The following is a 20,358-nucleotide window of genomic DNA, read 5'->3' on the forward strand; positions in this document are numbered from 1 at the left end:
AACCATGTGGGCTCCTCCAGCGGGATTTTATATTGCTGTTCCAGGAAAGCAATCTGATATTTGTGTGAAAATGATAACTGAAACTGATGGGTCTGGGTCTGCTATGGGAGATGAGGATCAAAGTTGGGCCTAACCTTGATGCGATCCATATCATTGTATTTGGTTTTATCCGGCTATTTGGTTTTATTCGGCTTGGTCTTGCTGGGCTTGCAAGATTTGTGCCTCTTTGCTTCCTGATGCAGGCCTCTTTGGTGCACTTGTGAGGCATGTTTGCTTGTATCTCATGTGATTTGGAACCCACGGGGCAGACTGTGATTTCCAATCATATGAAAAGTGAGTAAAATGACCCCTATTGTGATTTAGAATCACAAGGAATTCTTTATCACGTTTCCTTGCACGTGAGAAATGGGGCAAATGAGAGTTCTCTTACAAATTATAAAAATATAGTTCTCATTTTTGGAGAGCCTATCGAGTGATAAAAGTGATTTGGCATCCTCGCATCCACAATGTACACAAGGACCATGATGAAGCAATGGACGGTGAAGATGCCAAATCACCTTTTTAAAGTGATTTAACAGATCACCTGATCTGCTCCCTAGATAGCAGTGGATTTCAGTTGCACACCTTTTTTTTCTTTTTTTCGAGACATTATTATGTCCATTATCGCCCAAGCTATTTGTGTGTGGTGGTGTATGATATGTATGGTAAGGTTATTTTAAGCATATTGGCACTTGATTTTTATATGACATTTTCTAAAATGCCTTACAATTTTTAAAATTTGTCCTATGTCTAAATACACAAATGTTCAATTTTTTTAGGATCTTTTTACCTTTCACATGAGCAAACATATTGAAGTTGACATGATATATGGGTACACTTTTTGGGTATCACAAACTCTTACTAAAAGGTATATTCACATACTTTTTGTGGACCACACGATGTTCGCATGACCAAATTTGTGAACTTCGTGTAACTAAAACCTTTCGTAACATAAAAAATATTTTACTAAATTTGCATACCAATAGTACTAAGTTTGCATGACCAAATTGTGAACTTGTAATTGAAACGTGTCCTAACATCACAAATATTTTACTAAATTCACATATATAGTGCAAAGATTTTATAACTAAATTTATGAACTTCTTATAACTGAAACTTGTCGTAACATCATAAATATTTCACTAAATTTGCATACATAGTACGAAGTTCGAATAACTATATTCATAAACTTTCTGTAATTGAAACTTATTGTAACATCACAAATATTTTACTAAATTCATATATATAGTACAAAGTTTGCATGACTAAATTCGTGAACTTCTTGTAACTGAAACCTATCGTAACATTACAAATATTTTACTAAATTTGTATATATAGTACAAAGCTCACATAACTAAATTTATGAACTTTCTATAACTGAAACATGTTGTAACATTACAAATATTTAACTAAATTTGTACATATAGTATAAAGTTCGCATAACTAAATTCATAAATTTCCTATAATTGAAACCTGTTGTAACATCGCAAATATTTTACTAAATTCACATAACTAAATTTGTGAACTTCTTGTAACTGAAATCATAACATTACAAATATTTTACTAAATTCGTATATATAGTATGAAGTTCGCATAACCAAATTCACGAACTTCCTATAACTAAAATCATAATATCATAAATATTTCACTAAATTCGCATATATTGCACGAGTTTCATGTTTGGATTGCGATTGTGCTATGTATATGCAAAATTCCTTACTAATTTGTGGACTTTGCAGAATTTCGCAAATGTGAGAAGGAAGGACTTTGTGGAATTTCCTCATGTGAAATTTTGTGCAAGCATTAAATGGGACATTTCCTTTTTAAAACCCCTTCTATGCAGCCCAAGGCCATTTTCGCATAAACTAGGGTTTTGTTGTGGTCCCCAACGTTCTTTTCCCCACAAAAAATTTTGGTGACTATTTTCAGCGAATCATCGACGTTGCTTTATTGACGACACTTCATCGACGATACCGAGTTTTTAAGAATCATCAATAGTGAGTTTTTTGTCAAGCACATCTTTAACGCCTAAATCAATTATTTTTTGAAACACCATCGTGAATTAATTATTTTTTTGAAACATTGGCATGAGTCAATTACTTTGCATGATTTTCAAGTTATCTGTGCATATTCATTAGCATAATCTTTTTTTTTGTTTAAAAAATTTGCATGTGAGTGTCTCTTTGTCGCTTTGTTTTCTTAACGATTGGTATATCTCTATTCTTGAATTTGATTGTTTATCTATTATGTATCTTATATTATAAACATGAGTAGGGAACACTTGCATCATTTTTAAGTTTTTTTTGCATTGTCAATAGCATATTTTTTTGTTTTGTTTTTTGTAATGCTTTTTTAATAACCTATTCCCTGTTTCTATTACCCGCCTGATTACCTATATATGCCTCTATCCTCGAATTTAATTATTTATTGTGTATCATGCATTATAAACATGAGTAAGAAACACTTGCATCATTTTTTAGTTTTTTTTATTATTAATAGCTTATTCTATTGGTTTTTGTAATGTTTTTAATAGCCTATTCTTCGTCTATTGCCCACCACATATATTATCTAATTTGTTATTATAGAAAATTTTGAATTTGTTTATTACAAATGATGATTGAAAAAAATGTCTCAGAGGGGCCACACCCACACCATCAGCTATTGTTGGAACACAATAAAAGCCAAAGAGAAAATATTACAAACTGAGTGATGCTTTCTACCTTGAAGTATCAACCAGACTCGACAAGTGGGTAAAGAGGGATCCTACTCCATAGACACTAGTCTGAGTGACATACATTTTTCACAGAAAATGCAGCATTACAAAGTTGAGACCCAAAAATCAACGCTTAAACTCGCATCATCTATCACTTTCAGCGAGACTTTCAACATTCCCTAAATTTAAGGCTAAAGCTTCAAAAAAGGTTTGCAAGATAGACAAATTCTCATCTCTCATACCTGAAGCATCTAAAGAGGGAAGAAAAATATTTTACCATAAAGATCAATACTATGGGTCAACAACAATATACATATATATCTTCTCTTTAAGAATATGCCATCTACCGTAAGAACTTGAGGACATTCTTTAAAAAACCATCGATATATGGACGAAATGATAATAACAAATACTTAAATAGATCTCTCCTACTGATCTCAATGTACCCTAGCGATCCTCGGTTAGTCTTTATCAAATGATCCAAATAGGCAAAAAACATCTTGAAGGATACTTCGAATGAATTATAAAGTGCCTCCCTCGTTCATTCCCGTCCATCCTATACTTGTTTATAACCTCCACACCTTCCTTGTGATTGATGTCATTCATGATTTCTCTTAAAGTCATATTCGTGTTATTGTACATTCATTTATGAATAACACCTCAAATTCACTTGTAAGACAATTTTTTCACTACAAGGTTGCCCAATGATCTATCACATGTATGGTCACTTTCATAATTCTTCACTTGAAAGAACGATGCTTCACCCATCTTTGTGCAATTGATCTTCAAGGGGCAATCAACCATACTCTGTAAGTTCTTTCTTGTGCATACGACAGTGACTCTGTGATTACAATTCTTCATGAATTTTGCTTTATAGTTATTCATGATGACATTATCTTTCAAAAACTTGCGATAATGCTTAATATCATCAAACCTTTTATCGAAAAAATCTCTTGATCATTTGAACATGTTGTTAGCCATTGAAAATGTTCACAATCATTTAGTTTTTTGTTACACAACTTCTCATACAACTGAGATGCCTCTGCTTCAATGATTTTCAGATTCTCTTCATTTTATGAGAACCTAATGAACGATAACATATTCAACTACATCTTATTAGTATAAAAACATAAAACAGTTTTATTATCCAATAAATGTTCATATAGCTTACACAACATACCAAGAGTTTGCCTTCCCAATTGCCATTTGTGCATCATTTTTACCCATCATTATTTATCTAATGTCATCAGTGTCTTAGTTCTCTCCTATTGTTTCAAGTTTGGCTTAGCAAATGTGGTATATTCATCATCATCGATATCATATGATTCTCTACTATTTACGTTATTGCTGCTACTACTAATTGATTATTTTATAGTACAAACTAAACCAAAATTTATCATATATCTATCACTTCATTTGCTTCAATGTATGCAATATTTCCGCATTTTCAAGTTTCAAGATTAATCATAGAAGTATCACATTCATCATCACACCTACTTTGCAAGCATAAATTACAAAGTCCATCAATTTGTACTTAGCCTTGTCATCTGCCCTGGAAGGCTGGATGTCATCCATATTATTGCGATGAAGATCACTGACACTAGTTTGCCCACGTGGTTCTACATCTTCTACAGTGAATATCTGATAATGTATAATATCAATTGTTCATGGAACTTCATTGTTTGCATGTCAAATATTTATATTCCTAATAGGTTTGGGACATCAATATCGTTCACTATTTGAGACAGTTAGATGTTTGCCAAGGTACTAAGCTCAATAGGTGATGCTTGATATAGATGCACATTCTCCACATGATTCTCATCATTTCATTCATCAATTGTTTCTTTACTTTACTTCCTATTGCTTCTTATTTAACCTCGCAAGCAACAACTTCTTCTTTAGCTTTGCGAGCAATTAAGTAAATGTCACTATACTAACATTGATTCTACATGATCATCATCCAATGAAATTTAACCATATATGTTGGCTATGTATGTTTGGAGAACAACTATACCGGATGATCATTGACTCTTTCATATATCCGATTTTACGAGACATCAAAGCTATAAATTCCTTATAGCTACTGTTTTTTAAGACCACTATAGATCTTCAAGTAAGGTGATCAGTGTTACGATAGTATATTTTAACTCTTTTAGAGGTTATCATTAACTACTTATACCAACTATACAATATAGTATTCATCTAATGAAAATAGCATGTGAGAAGAGGTTATCTATATACACGTTATACATTCAATTAACATAACTACATACAACAACCATTCTAAAAAATAATTACCCATAATAATCCCTTAACTTCTAATCAATGCTTGTGCATAGTAAACCCTAGCCTCATTACACAAAAACAAAAACATCAAATATTAAATAAAGGATAAACAAAAAACATAAATCATCTACAACCTAAACAAATATATATCTATGAAAAAAATCTAAATATAGTAAACCCTAAATGATAAATCTAATAGCAAATATTAAATAAAACAAAAAAATATACAAAAACATTGTAATCAACAACTAAACACAAATATGCATGGAACTATTAAATGCTTATATCTAAAAAAAAGAAAAAAGTTCAGAATGAAATAAAACGTTATGCACATATAGTTTTATTTTTATAGAACTCACCTTTCGACCTAACTGGGGAAGTTAATGAGAAAGATACCACAACCTCATTATAATACAACAAAAATTTTTACGAGAATCGCCGAAAGGAGAGAAAAAAATGTTGAGGTTATAGAGAAAAAATGTTAGGGTTCTATACAGAAAAAAAAAAACAAAAACAAAATGCAAAAACATGACTTTATATATGATTCAACAAGCATGCGAATAACTAAAAATTTGCATGCCAAATATTTGCGCATATTGCCCCATATTTGTGGATTTCCTTGAGGATCAATTATCAAAGGAGATCTGTATGGTGTTATGTGAACTTAGCACTATATACGTGAATTTATTTGAATATTTGGGAAGTTACGACATATTTAAGTTGCAGAAAGTTCACAAATTTGGTTATGCGAACTTAGTTTATATAAAAAAATTTAGTGAAATATTTGGGATGTTATGGCAAGTTTCAGTTACAGGACATTTGTGAATTTAGTTATGTGAATATTGTACTATATATATGTGATTTTAATAAAATGTTTTTGATGTTACAAAATGTTTCAATTATATGAAGTTCACAAATTTGGTCATGTGCATATCATGAGGTCTAAAAAAAAAATGTGAATCTACCTTTTAATGAGAGTTTGCAATACCCGAAGAGTGTATTGATATATCGCGCAAACTTTGAAAGGTTCGCTCTTGCGAAGGGTAAAAAGGTCTCAGACAATTACGAATTTGGACATGGGACAAATTTTAGAAATTATAGGCCATTTTGAGAAACATGTCATTTTTGTTGTGCAGTTCGATTTTCTATTTTTATATTGCTTACTAGTGAGAAATATGGAGGGATAGACTTCCTTTCTTCTAAAAAAAGATAGATATAATATTTGCTTCAAGCGGTTGCAAGTATAATTGCAACTCTTTTTATTATTTTTTCATATTTTGGTTCTTTTCAAGAAACCAACTTCACATACCTGATCTACATGTCTTTTTTAGTAGGAATTGGGCTTAAATCATCTAATTACAATATGCAGGCAGGTTTTTATAAGACTGCAAAAATCAACAGCTTCCAATGTGCAAAACTTTCTTGGGTCATAAAGCTTTTTTTGGGATAAAAAGCCAAAGATTCAAAATCTGATCCCTACTGTTTTCAACATGCTGAATCCATCTATGAAGCCCTATTAGATTAAAACAACCTGTGCTCTACAAATATTTGTACCTACAAATATTTGTAGCAAATACCATCTCAAATATTAATGATGTTTATCATGATAGAAGATGTTTTGATCAGCAGCAAAAGCTCTGAGAGCCTCTGCTAGAATCAGGATAAATTGAAAAACACTGTGATCTCACCGGAAAATATGACGTCAGAGAAAATTTTCATTGCAGGGAAGAATTACAGTTTTTTTTTGGTAACCCACTAATTTCCTCTCATTCTCTTAAATTTCGTTTCTTTCAGCCATGATCACAGAATTCAAACTTCACATTCCAGCCTTTTTTTTTAATGATCAAGCTGGGAAATTAAGGTCCCCTTTTTTCCCGTATACAGGTCCTGCTGGTGGCTATAAAATCAGGCAGTTATTCAACCACCCATACCGGGTTCGAACTTGCAACGTCATCATCACATGGCGACTTGCACGAACTGCCCTCGTTTACTTTCCAACTATTTCATACTCCGTTTTACAAACAAAAGGTGAAGATATTTTCTCCTGAAAATTTTCATTGTTTTAGACGTGGCAGCAACCAGCTATAAAGTTTTTTTTTTCATGGTTGTTTTGGTATACTTTGTGATGTCTTCATGGTTCTTGTCATTGTATTTTTATGTTACCTCTTGAAGGTGGCTTTCTTCATTATCGAGACCGTCCAAATAATGTATCATATACATAACACCCTACAAATAATGTATCATTGTATAACTAAGCAATTTGGCATCCAAAGATCATAATAGTGTGGTCTTCCAATACCCTAATGAAACCTCATCTCTTCTTCCAATACCCTATTGAAACCTCATCTCTTCTTCAAGGCCCAACTTATACAAAGTTGTCCATGCTGCAAAAAACAAAATTCAATTCATGTGCACTCTCATGGATAAAAAAGCATCATAACCGTCATCTCTAACTTTGAGAACAGAATTCATCAAAGCCAAGGTAACAGTCTGCATACCATATGCATGATGGTTGTAAAATTTAAACTTTTATTTATTTTTGTCAATTTCTTGCAACGACACAAACAAAAGAGTTTCAATTTCTCACGAGAATTTTTAGCTGACATTATTTTGAAGCTTTTAAACTTGTTATGGTCTCAAATAGGCTTACAGATGCAAAAAGCATCGAATTCAGTCCGGATCAGGCGACAGAGAAGCCTTACCCAAATGAATTTAGATTGTCTTGAACGAATTTTGTACTGGAGGACTCTCCAAGCGAATCAGAACCTAAATCGGAATAACTCCCTGATCTTAGTGAGTTCAACTTTGACATGTAAAAATTATCCAATTGGGTTTGAATCTTGATGGGACCCCTGCTAGGAAATCAATTATCTTAAATACTTTGTCCTTTAAAGTTGTTTATGATGGTTTAGGAACCTCTCTCTCTCTCTCTCTCTCTCTCTCTCTCTCTCTCTCTCTCTCTCTCTCTCTCTTGGTAGCATGATCAAAGGATAATTTTTTTAGCTAGCATTTGGATGTCAAAAACAGGTTTATTTATCAAACATCAAGCATGCTTTATCTTGCATGAATTTATAAATCATTATTTAATTGAAAAGAAAAGCATGAAAAAACATGTGAGGGCGCTTTATCTACAAATGGCTACTCGAGTAATAAAATAAAAGTAGAAAACCAAGAAATGAGAGCATGGAATTGGAGAACCACAGGTGTCATTCACTGCTAATGATGCTCTTCTAACTGACCAGACAATTTGGCTCTTTCCACCCGGGGCACTCCTCTCCAGGCTGAAATTCCAAGCTTTGATATGCTCAATAGATTAATTGTGGTCTTGGGAATAGAAACCTGTATTTCTCATCCACAATTTGGTATCCCACTCTGATGCCACAAAGTCTATCCACTAACAGTATTGTTCTTGGCCTTCTCCCATCCACCATAATGGAGAAACCCACAATGTAATATATTCACAGGAACCACAGAAAAGATGAGTACAGAATTAAAGCTTGAAATGACTAAAAAGGGTTATTGGGATATAGTCACGGCAAATTTAAAACTCAAGGCTTAACTTTTAACATGTTGGGGCTTGTCTTCTAAGCTTTAGCAGACAATCAAGCAGAAGGAGCTTGGTGGAAAAGTGTTTGTCAGAGTAGAACTCATCTTCTATGGTACACCATGTTAGCATCATTCTGACTCTAGGAGAAATGGAAACAATCAAAGAAGAGGCATCATAGATCACAAACCAAAAGGACAGAGAAGAAAAACAAGAAGAAACAAATGATATGGATATTAAACACATTGCGTTAACATAAGGGTGAATATCAGATAAGACAGATAATAGCACAGAGATTTCAGTGGTGTAGAATATGGTCACTCTTGAGTATCTCAGAATGCCTCCATCCTCTCCAGAACTGGAGTCTTGATAACTTGCAATATCTGCACCACTTCTGCCATGGAAGGCCTGCTTGAAGGTATTTGAGACGTGCATACCAAACCCAACTTCAGTACCGGCAAAACCTCCTCCTCTGGGCACTCCTTCATGCTGGGATCCACACACTGTAGTGCATTACCTTGCTCAATTAAAGTCTTCACATAATCACACAAGATCACGACATCATCTTCCCCGTATTCTACCGGCCTTCGTCCCGTTACAAGCTCAAGTACAAGTATCCCATATCCATAAATATCGCATTTCTCATTAATTCTTAAGCTCTGACATGCTAATTCAGGTGCAACGTATCCTAGTGCACTCTGAAACCTACTGCCCAGAATGTGCTGGTCAAGCTTCGGAAGAAGCCTTGCCAAACCAAAGTCAGAAATTTTTGGATTGAGATTCTCATCAAGCAATATGTTGCTTGGTTTGATGTTGTAATGTATAATCAGTGGTCGATATGATTGGTGAAGGTGAGCTAGGCCTTTAGCTGTTCCCAGAGCAATCTTAAAGCGCTGCGCCCATGAAAGCGGAGGAAATCCGGATGCAGAATTCTCATGGAGTCTGTCATGCAAACTTCCATTGGCAGCATACTCAGAGATCAAGAGCTGCAGTTGAGGAGTCCAGTAGTACCCTTTGAGACTTATCAAATTTGGGTGCCTTACCTTGCCTAGGATCTGAACCTCTCTATCAAAATCATCTTGAGACTGTACAATGTTTGATGTTATAAGCTTTTTAATGGCAACAATCCTCCCCTCTGTGACAGAAGCCCTGTAAACTGTTCCAAAGACACCCTTTCCTATCTCAGAGGCTTTGTTCAACAAAGACTGAGCATTGTTCACCCAATCTTCTGACCTTGAATCAGTAGCAGAGCTGAACAAAACTAGCTTACCCATGGCCGGGCGAGACTTTGGGGTACTTGAACAGAGACTTTCTGATGCAGACTGCATTAATTCAATCTTTTTCCGAGCTGTGAGGTTCAGCAAGGTCACCATCACAACCCCCACAGCTATAATCACAGCAGCACATATTGCAATAACGGCTGAAACAGTGAGGAACTTTCTATGTTTGAATCTCTGAGAACTAGGTTGTGAAACTGTGTTGCCATTGCCTTTGTTGTATTCTCCTGGGTTTAGAGCTAACGGTTTAGGGACATTCATTTGACATCTCTGTGACAATTTTGGTGAACAAAGGCCAAGATTTCCTTCCAATGCACTCTGATCTAAGTTTTGAAATACCCTCCCCTTTGGGAGCTTCCCTATGAGCTTGTTATAAGAAAGATTCACTACCAACAGATTGTCCAAACTTCCAAGTTGGTCTGGAATTCCACCACTCAGATTGTTGAAGGCTAAGTTCAGTATCATAAGCCTTCTCAGCTTTGATAACTCCACTGGAACGACCCCATCTAAGTTGTTGTGAGATAGGCTCCTGAAAGCACAAGAATTCAAGTGACCTCATTCTCACATTCCTACCAAATAGAAAACAAAGATGAAACAACATAGGTAAACTTACAGATAAGTTAAGGACGAACAATTTCCGATCTCTTTTGGAATATGATCGGTCAAGGAATTTCCATCCAGTTGAAGGACTGTTAAAGCAGTGGCATTGCATAACTCGCTCGGAATCGAGCCATATATTCCACTGTAACGAAGATCCAGTTGAGAAAGAGACTTCAAATCTCCAAATTCCAGAGGCAACCTCGATTGCAAATTGTTCCATGACAGATTCAGGTACTTCATGTTGAAGCAGAAACTCATCTCAAGAGGAATCTCGCCTGTCAAATTGTTGTTTGACAGGTCTAATACGCAAAGACACTCAAACAACCGAGTGGAGCCGGATGGAATTGAACCAGAGATGTCATTGGATGATAGATCGACCATCTCCAGCCCAAGCTCAAACAGACCAGGAGGAATGCGCCCATTGAAATCATTATCCCTCAAGTTCAATTCCGAGAGCCTGGTACAGTCGATAATCCTGTCTGGAATCTCACCGGAGAACCTGTTTTGGGAAAGATAAAGATGCCGCAATAGTTTCAGGTCACCCAATGAAGAAGGCAGGCTGCCATTCATATAATTGCCTGAAAAATCCAAGTGCTCAAGGCTGCTAAGGCTGCCTACCCATGTTGGTATCCCACCATTTAGCTTGTTCTTAGATAAATTGATATACGACAGAGAACTAAGCCTTTGGAATGAATTGGGTATCCCCCCAGTAAACAGATTACTGCTCAAATCCATACGAATCAAATGAATGCATAACCCAACATCAAATGGCAACGGCCCTGAGAACTGATTCTTCTGCAAATAGAGCTCCTTAAGATTATGCAAACCCGATAACCCAACCGGAATGGGGCCGCTGAAACCATTGCTAGAAAGATCAAGCATCCTCAGTCTCTTCATCATCCACAGCCCACCAACAAACTCAGGGGAACCAGAGAGACGATTCCCAGAGACATTTAGACCACCCAAAACCACACACCTCTTCAGCGTCTCCGGCAACCTTCCGGCGAAAAGGTTGCCCCCCACCGACACGAACCGAATCGTCGTGCAATTCTCAAAGAGGTGACCAGGGAACGGTCCCGAAAACAGATTCTCTGAGAGATCCAGCATCCTGATCGTCCTCATCGCCCCGTAACCGGCCGGGATCGAGCCCGTGAAGCGATTATAGCTCAAATTGAGGCTCTTGAGACTATCTATCCGAGACAATTCGGGGCCGAGATTCCCCTCGAAATCGTTTCGGGAAAGGGATAGGACCTGAAGGTTCTGCAATTTCTCCAGCCCTCTTCCGATCTTTCCCGACAGGCCGAGCCCGTCGAGTGCGATTTCGGAGACGAGACCGTTCTTGGGGTCGCATTTTACGAACCTCCAAGAGCATGGCGTGTCGTCGTCCTCGTTCCAGGAACTCAGCGAGGAGTTGGGATCATGGAGTCCCGATTTGAGGACGATGAGGCCGAGGACGTCGTCGTTGAGTTGCAGAGAGACGTCTGCTGCTGTGCAAACAGAGAGAGGAAGGAGGACCAGCAGCAGAAGCCATGAAAGGATGCTTCTTGAGATGCTCTTCATTGTCTTCTCTTACTCTTTAGGACCTCCTCTCTGTGTCTTCCATTAGCGAGCAGAGAGAGAGAGAGAGAGAGAGAGAGAGAGAGAGAGAGAGAGAGAGAGAGAGAGAGAGAGAGAGAGAGACGCGGCTGTGAGATGTCTCACTGGTTGCCAATTGACCGTTGCAGCATTCAAATGTTCTTTTCCCCTTTAGTTTTTAACATCTTTATTTTTGGACTATTTCGAGTGTTTTTTTTTTTGTTCCCGCGAAACGGTAAGAGAGAGACCGCACGTGAACTTCTTGCTTATTGTCGATACTACCCTTGCCTTGGTTGGCAGTTAATTTTTTCTTAAAAAAAAAAAATAGCTTCATCCAAGCTTGAGATTGATTTGATAATTTTTTATTTTGTTCACGAGTTTTACATCGTTTCTTTTTTTCTTTGGAGGAAAAAAATGTCTGATCGTCATGAACTCGTTAGTGATCGGCTCGTATAGTTGGCCAGCCGAGCCCCGAGCAACTCGTTTAGCTTAAACGAGTCAGGCCCGAACACAAGGTGTTCAGCTTGGCTGGTCTTGATAGTACTCCTATGGATAATATATATATATATATATATATATTGTTATAGATAATATATATTTTATGTAATATATAAAAGGAAAGAATGCATAAAATATATATAAAAAAGGATGAATGAAAAATATATACATAAATTATGAACTATTAAGTATAATTTATAAAAAATTATTTATATTTTTAAGTATAATATATAAAAATATATATACTATGTATAAATAACATGGCATGTTTTTACACTAGTCAGCTCATTTTTTCTTCTCATCTCATTCAGGGACAAGTCGAGCTCGGAGCCATGAGCTCAATCCACTAGTAGACGAGCTGAGCCCAAACATGCCCCGTTTGGTTCATTCGGCTCATTTACCAGCCTTATTTAGAAAGTATAAATAATAATATTGGTCGAACGCCAAACTTTTCCCATTAAAATAATTGAAGGAAAGTAAGGAGGTCTACCATGCTTAGTGAAAAGGATGTTAGGAAAAAAATGTATAACTTAAAAAATTATTTTAAAATAAATAAATATATATATATATGTGTGTGTGTGTGTGTGTGTGTGTGCTTCTGAGTTACAAATACCATTTATTTTTGACTATTTTTCATGAAACTAACCTTACAGATTTTTCTTAGTAGCTTTCAGTTCTTAGATTTTTAGGTTACAACATGGAGTTAGATTTCATAAGGCTTCAAAATCATTGGGCTGCGATATTTTTTCGAGTCATAAAATCATGTTTTTCATAAAAAAAATATGATTCAGAAACCGATCCCAACTATTTTGAACATGCAGAATCCATCCATGAGGCCCCATTGGATCAAGACAACCTGTGTCATGGCGATTCAGAAGTTTTTGTACCCGAGCTCAAACTTGCAAGTATATCAGATGCCCAGTCAGCTTAAACCTGTTTAATTGGTAAGCCACTACCAAATCGGATCAGTCATATGTTTGGATCTGGTAAGGGCTGTCCTACCTGGATCAAATGAACATCATAGATATTTAATTATTAATGATGGATCCAATTAACCACCGAGGTGGTATCCCATGTAGTAAGCAGGGTCCTGTGTCAAGCTGAAGGAGCAGGATCGAACCCCGCTGTCGCATGGGGCTGTTGTTGCTTTTACACGGTTGGGGTACGTAAGGCTGGGTGATCGTGTCCCCAACCAGAAGTTTTACCTTGCACGGATGCGGGCCCGCTGGTAACCTGGTTCTGGGTGAGGGTTCCTTAGTCATAAAAAAAAATTGGATCCAAATTGTATCACACATGTAAATTTATATGATACGGATCAGGTAAGCAGTCTTATAGTATGGATCTGGGTTTGGATCCCATGAAGCAGGATGTAAAAAAAACGCATCCATTTGATCACACAAATGATGAGGTCGTCAATGGACGGTAAAAGAAAAAGGAAGGATCTTGTTTTACCTGTTTACCATGAATGATTGTATACCAAAAAAATCATATAACCTAAGGTCTTAAATCAATCATAAAGGATAGAAAACAAGTTTTTGCTAAATATGATTCATAATTAACAAATTTTAACATCTAAAATGCAATATCATATATTTATTGTCTATGCATTCATAATAAAAAGATGCTGATGATTCAAAAGGTAAGACAAAACATAAGCAAAAAATCTAGCAGATAAACAAAATTATAGAAGTGATCGAACAACCCTAAAAATCCATTAAATATCGAAAAGTTAAAGTTCCTATAAAGTATGAGAGCCAAATTAACCATAATATAAAAAGCTGAAAATTATAAAAAAAAGAATAGTTAATCACAAAAACAAAAGCACCCCAAGAAAGAGAACGATAAAAAAAAGTTAAAATCACCATAAGTGGGAAATGATTAAGTTCTAATAGTAATCAGCAGAATAGCAAAACTCTCTTTTTTCTACTGTAATCTATGATTAAGAGAAAAAAAACTATGAGACATGTTAAAAGCATTAAAATAATATTTAAAAATTAATTTTAAGCTATTTTTACATTTATTAAAAAATAGCCGATTCAGGTCAGTGTCGTATCGATTTTCTGGCTATACATAATATTCAAAGTCTGATTCAATTCGGATAAGGCAATAACAAATTCAGATCCGACTAGCTTAAAATAGCTTATCATCAGCTTCACAAATCCATTAGATTTGGATTTAGTTCCAACTCCGAATCAGATATATGACTCGATATTGGATCCAAGTCCAATTGTTAATCCAATAATCCCTTTTGGATATACAAAAGACATTTAATTAGATTCGGTCAAATATCTAACCCAAATCCTACCAGATCCCTAGGTGTGTCGTATTGTATCTCTTTCCCTGATCGGTGAGGTGATAAAAGAGAATCAAATCTAAAGAAAAATCCACGGTTCTAAGTTCATTGGATAACTCCCAAACACCGAATCTAGACCATTCATTTTGGAACGGACGGTTCAGATCATTCGGCTCAAAACAAATCGAACTTAAAAAAAATTATAAAAGGGTACTCAAAGAATTTCGACCAATAGTAAGGGCATTTTTGGGTATGTGAAAAAGTAGAAATTCGACTTCTCCGCTTGTTCAGGGGCATTTTCGTAATAGAACACACGGAAAGGGTTCAGCGGAGACGCGGAAACCTCCCTCGCGCTTCAAAAATCGATCTCTACGTCGATTTTTCGGAAAAGATCGCCGCGAGTTTCATAGAGCGTACGGACGCACACTTCGTGAGCTGTAGTGTAGAGATAGCGAGGTTATTTTTTTATTAAATAAAATGTTCTGACGTGGCACATCTGGGTAGGGTGGCTGGGATTTCTTCATGGGGTACGGTGCCCTTTTTGTCCCTATCTTCGTGACCCGACCCGTTGCTAGCAAAAATTCTTTCAAGAATAAATGCATTATCTTGAAAAAGGTTGATGAAAAAAAATCGTAAGAAAATTTGTTTGTTATGAAAAAATCGATAATTAATTTTATACGGGTTTAATTCTGTTTTATAACTCTATAAAACAGACTAATAAAAGCAGACACATAGATGAGTTCTTTCACCACAAGTCAAGGTATAAGAACTATTGGACTCAAATTCAAGATCAATGTGATCCAAACTATAACAAAATTTGATCCATATATTTGAATATTTTTTTCAATGTAAATATAACTCTTAATTCATGTTCTATACTTTTCTCTAAAAAACAAGTTTTTCATGCTTTTTAAAAAATAACTTTATTTATTTTTAAATTTCTAAAATTTTATTTTTTTATATTTACACCAAGAAACCACCCCCATAATCAGAGACCTAGCGGCACTGGCTCTAGTGTGAACCCAATTGGCTGCAACCATAACAAGTGTGAGCCCAATTGGCTCTAGCCCCCTGCACATAAATTCCTAATGTCCATTGTGCACGAGGTACTACTACAAACTTGGATAGGGAAACAAAGGACACACACCTCAGGTATCAAATTCATGATGTCCTTCAATTTAAGTCTACTCTCGGGAACAAAGGACACACTTCTCAGGTATCGAATTCATAATGTCCTGCAATTTAAGTATACGTAGGATTCCCACCTCAGGTATTGAGCTCACAGCGTCCAATTTAAGCTGATCCACCTAACCAGGTGTGCGGAGCTTTTGAGATGTTTCAAACGGAGTTTTTCTAAATATGAACGCGATAACAAAATAAAGGTCTATATAAATTCTATGCTATGACACGGTCCAAGAAATCTATACCTTGGGAGGTGTTTGGTGGAAAAAAGGTGTGAAAAATAATGTCCCCCACCTTCTTTTTTTTTTACTGCTGCTTTTCATTTGCGTGAGGACCCCAATAATGGATGTAGGTTTGGAGGTTAGTGAGGTAAGGAAAAGTAACATGGCCAAGGTGTCACGGGTTGTTTAGCACTCACATGATCCAAGTTGCTCACATGATCCAAATTGCCTTCACGAGAGCTACCAACTGTAGCTCAGCATTGTCCCATGAAAGAGGGTCCCCCTTCTCTCTCTAAAAAGCAAAATCCTATCTCTATCTCTCTGTAATCTATTTGCATCTTTATTACTATTCATGCTTCTAGTGAAGAGTGGGCCATTCTTTTCACTGAAAGCAAGTGGGCACCTTCTGTTCATTTCTCTTTTGCTCACAGGACCCATGATGGGCCAGCCTGCTAGCTTTAATTTTCTTTGAAAGTTTGTGTCTATCCTGGGGGGAAAGATTCATGTCTTGTCACTTTAGTGACATAGCTAGATTTGATAAAATGGGTCACATGAACTTTCAGCACTTCGAGGACTTCCCCCTCATTATATACTGAAAAAGAAAAGACAGCTTGTGAGAGAGAGAGAGAGATTCTTGGTAGCTAATAAAATCCAAAGGATGAGCTAATAATAATTACAAGCTACGATGAGAGTGAACCAAGAATAATTAGGATTTTGTCACCATGCATTTGATGTGGATGAAAAATAGAACAGTCGTGGGCTTACTAACTTCCACTACAGTGAATAAAAGAGCCCTCTGATAGACGCACCTTGGACGGTGCAACACAGAGACTGTTCACCTCGGGAAATTGAGAGCTCAGATATATGGAGAGACTGACAATACCTACACAAATGTAGGCTGCAGCTGCACTTTTTTTCATGTTAATGGCAGTTGGTAGACTGTAAGTCTGTTGATTGCACATTTATAAAGAGAGAGGAGAGTGCACTAAACTCGTAAAACAGTTTAATTGTGTTAATTATTTCACACATAAACTAAAGATGTGTATGTTTTAGCCAATTTGAGTACCTATAGTCTTTTTTCACCTTAGGATAAATACTTGGTACTAATGAAGCTGAGGAATTATTGAGCTAGAAATCCCAGGTTGAAGCTGTATCAACAAATCTGACCACATAGATGTATTCAGCATGGTTTGTTTGCTAAGTACTTGGATCATGTTTTTCTTAGCTAAAAACCTGATTTTTTGAGTGGTAAAAATTTTGGTACATTGTGAGCTGTTAAAATTTTAAGCTCTTGAAAAACTTGCTTATATGCAAAATCATATGATTCAAAACCCATTCTCTACTAAGCAAACTATGTATACCATATCTGTGAGGTCCGATTTACAAAAATAAAATAAAAAAAGTATGAAAAGAAGGTGATTTTTACTCAACAGTTCAGTGCCTTCATCAGTACCAAATATTTAAACTTTACCTTCTCCACCCTTTCCTCTTGCTTTAGTCACATGAATATCCATCTGCAGTCTGTAGACCGTTGGATATGTGTCCTTTCTTGCATCAAGCAGATTGAGAGATTATATTGCTTCATCATAGTACACAAAATCTGTTTCATAATCCGCTTCTTTTGTTCAGATTCCTTTAACAAAGATCAATGTGCTATACATGTGGCATTCTTGGTTCTAGATTTTGCTCTAAAGTTTAGTTTTCAAAATCGTCTTATTTGTTGCATATTTGAAATTGCCTGGAATCGTAGTACGCTTTATTCAGCTACATTCCAAGTCGAATTTGAAATTCACATGCAACATTTGATTATTGTCTGCAGCAGTCTAGCTAGCATGTCTGGCTCACATTGGTTACGGGGAAATCTGGATAAATATGCTGCTTTGGAATGCTCAAAACGCATGTACTATTTGATATTGTTTTTTCCTCCATCTAGATTTTCTCTTGCACATGGCTTCTTGTTTCATATTGTCTACTTTGGACTGTCTTTTATTTTTAACAAGATGTAGAAACCCATGGACAGTTCAATTGTCAATAGTCACTACTAACAAGAGATACAAAAGAAGAGATACAAATGAGTTGATTCCTATATATGAGTATTGCATGAATTTATGTATTTAATTTGCTTCAGTGATGTGGAACTTTAATTTTGATCTATAATTAATGTGGTAATCATCTTCTGAAACTGTTAATAATCTCATGTCTGTTAAATGCCAACCTGGTGGATGAGGGGCCCCCTCCGGATTTTATGCCGTCAAGCATGGCAACCATAGATCTGAAGGACTTTCCAGCACAGCAGGTCTCTTGTCTTGATGCAGGTTTCACCATTTAATAAACAAAAAATTAAAAAAATGCTATTTTTATTTTCACTTGAAAGTTGCTTACTTACTGTATGTGTGTGTGTGGGTGTGCACATGGAGCACAATGATGGATAAGTGTGGAGCATATTTTCTACTTGGATATAAATCTTTAATTTCTATGAATCAAACTTAGCAATAAGTTGACAGAAGGTTGCTGAGGAGCCACGCCCCTTGCCTATAAGGTGGGGGTTTGAAAAAGTTAGCCTGGAGGTGAATTTTTTAGAGGATAGTTCTATAATTTTATCCTAAACTATTTGTTATATTCAGCAATACTAGTAGACTCCTTCTAAAACTCTTAGACACATTCTATTTAAATGAGGCAATCCGGCTCAATTGTATTGTATCTCAATCAATAAAGAAGAAGACTTAGTGCAATCATGGATGTAGGTAATTCTTGTCGAACCACGTAAAATCATTGTTCTTCGTGTATGATTGTTTTCTTCTTTTGATTTTTCTCATGTTTGTTTTTTGGGTCCATCGATAGTTCGAAGAGTTATACACTAACAACAAGTATCATAGCCTCGTTTAGAGAGGAGTGAGAGAGATAGAGCAGAAAAAGAGGAAAATCTGAAGATCAACAGGTTCAAAAAAAAGAATTTCAGATTCTAAAAGATGCATATCAAAGACTATTTGTATTAGAAGAAGATGCACCAACCTCTTGCCGGAAGCAAGCCAGAAAAGGTGAGTTAGAAAGATTGATCTGTTAGATAGATAGGTGTTGAGAGTTGTTTTCGGTTGATGTTGATCACCCGAAACATCACATTCAACATCAAGAATGAGAAAACAATGATTGGTCTCATGAAGACACTCTCAAATATGTATGAGAAACCATAAGCATTGAATAAGGTATTTTTAATACACTATTTGTTTAATTTAAAGATGGTCGAAGGTGCTTCTGTTGGAGATCATATCAATGGATTTAACGTCATTGAAAGGCAGTTGAGTTTGGTGGACATCAACTTTGAAGATGAGGTTTGGGAATTGATTTTGTTGTCCTCTCTACTGGATAGTTGGGGTGTGATTGTGACTGTTGTGAGCAGTTCTTTCGATTTAAACAAGTTAAAGTTGAATAAAGTTTGAGACCTAATTCTAAGTGAAGATATTTGTAGAAGAAAATCAAGTGAATCCTAGGGTTTTGTCTTGAATACCGAAGGTAGCGAAAGAACAAATCAACAAGCTCAATATGATGGCAGATCTAAGTCCGCGATAATGAGTCAATTAGACCCCAAAATCAACAAGATAGTCCTAGTTGCTGGAATTTTGAGAATAAAGGACACTTAAAGTAAGATTGTAGGGTGCGTAGGAAACAAAATCAGAAGCAAAATGAAGAATTTGCTAATGCAACAATAATAATAAAAGAAGTTCTTGATGCCCTAATCTTGAGTGTTGACAACCACATTGAATCCTAGAACTTGAATTCTTGAGCATCCTTTTATTTCACCCTCACGCAGAGAATGTATGGATAATTATGTTGATAAATTTTTTAAAAATGTTTATCTTGTTGATAATTAACCTTTAGATATTATAGGAAAAGGTGATATGCAAATTAAGACTGCTAATGACACCATGTGAAAGTTGCATAATGTCAAACATGCTTTATGCTTAAAGAGAAATCTAATATATGTTGAATACCTTGCTAATGAATGGTATGTTATGACCTTTGTAGATGGATCTTAAAAAATTACCAAAAGTGCTATGATTGTAGAAAGCGACAAGATGAATACCCTTTAAATGACCACAAATAAAAAAAAACATTATGATATCACTGATTTA

At 35.8% G+C, this 20,358-nt stretch overlaps 1 protein-coding gene across 1 annotated transcript; it reads right to left on the reverse strand.

Annotated features, from left to right (window-relative positions):
• Positions 1 to 8,788: 8,788 nt before the first annotated feature.
• On the reverse strand, positions 8,789 to 12,179 carry LOC149833153 (probably inactive leucine-rich repeat receptor-like protein kinase At3g28040). The gene is made up of 2 exons (XM_090014947.1): positions 10,473 to 12,179; positions 8,789 to 10,388 (listed from the first exon to the last, which is right to left on the reverse strand). The coding sequence occupies exons 1-2, from the start codon at positions 12,017 to 12,019 to the stop codon at positions 8,915 to 8,917; spliced, it is 3,021 nt and encodes a 1,006-aa protein (XP_089871073.1). The 5' UTR covers positions 12,020 to 12,179; the 3' UTR covers positions 8,789 to 8,914.
• Positions 12,180 to 20,358: the final 8,179 nt, after the last annotated feature.

This window comes from Nuphar pumila, chromosome 7 (assembly GCF_984573655.1).
Source record: "Nuphar pumila chromosome 7, dmNupPumi1.hap1.1, whole genome shotgun sequence".
Taxonomy (NCBI): domain Eukaryota; kingdom Viridiplantae; phylum Streptophyta; class Magnoliopsida; order Nymphaeales; family Nymphaeaceae; genus Nuphar; species Nuphar pumila.

Excerpts from the sequence above, each read along its gene's own strand:
- LOC149833153 (XM_090014947.1), bottom strand. The coding sequence starts at position 12,019 with ATGAAGAGCATCTCAAGAAGCATCCTTTCATGGCTTCTGCTGCTGGTC. Across the intron at positions 10,389-10,472 it reads TGTTCGTCCTTAACTTATCT|GAGCCTATCTCACAACAACT; the intron begins GTAAGTTTACCT and ends TTGTGCTTTCAG.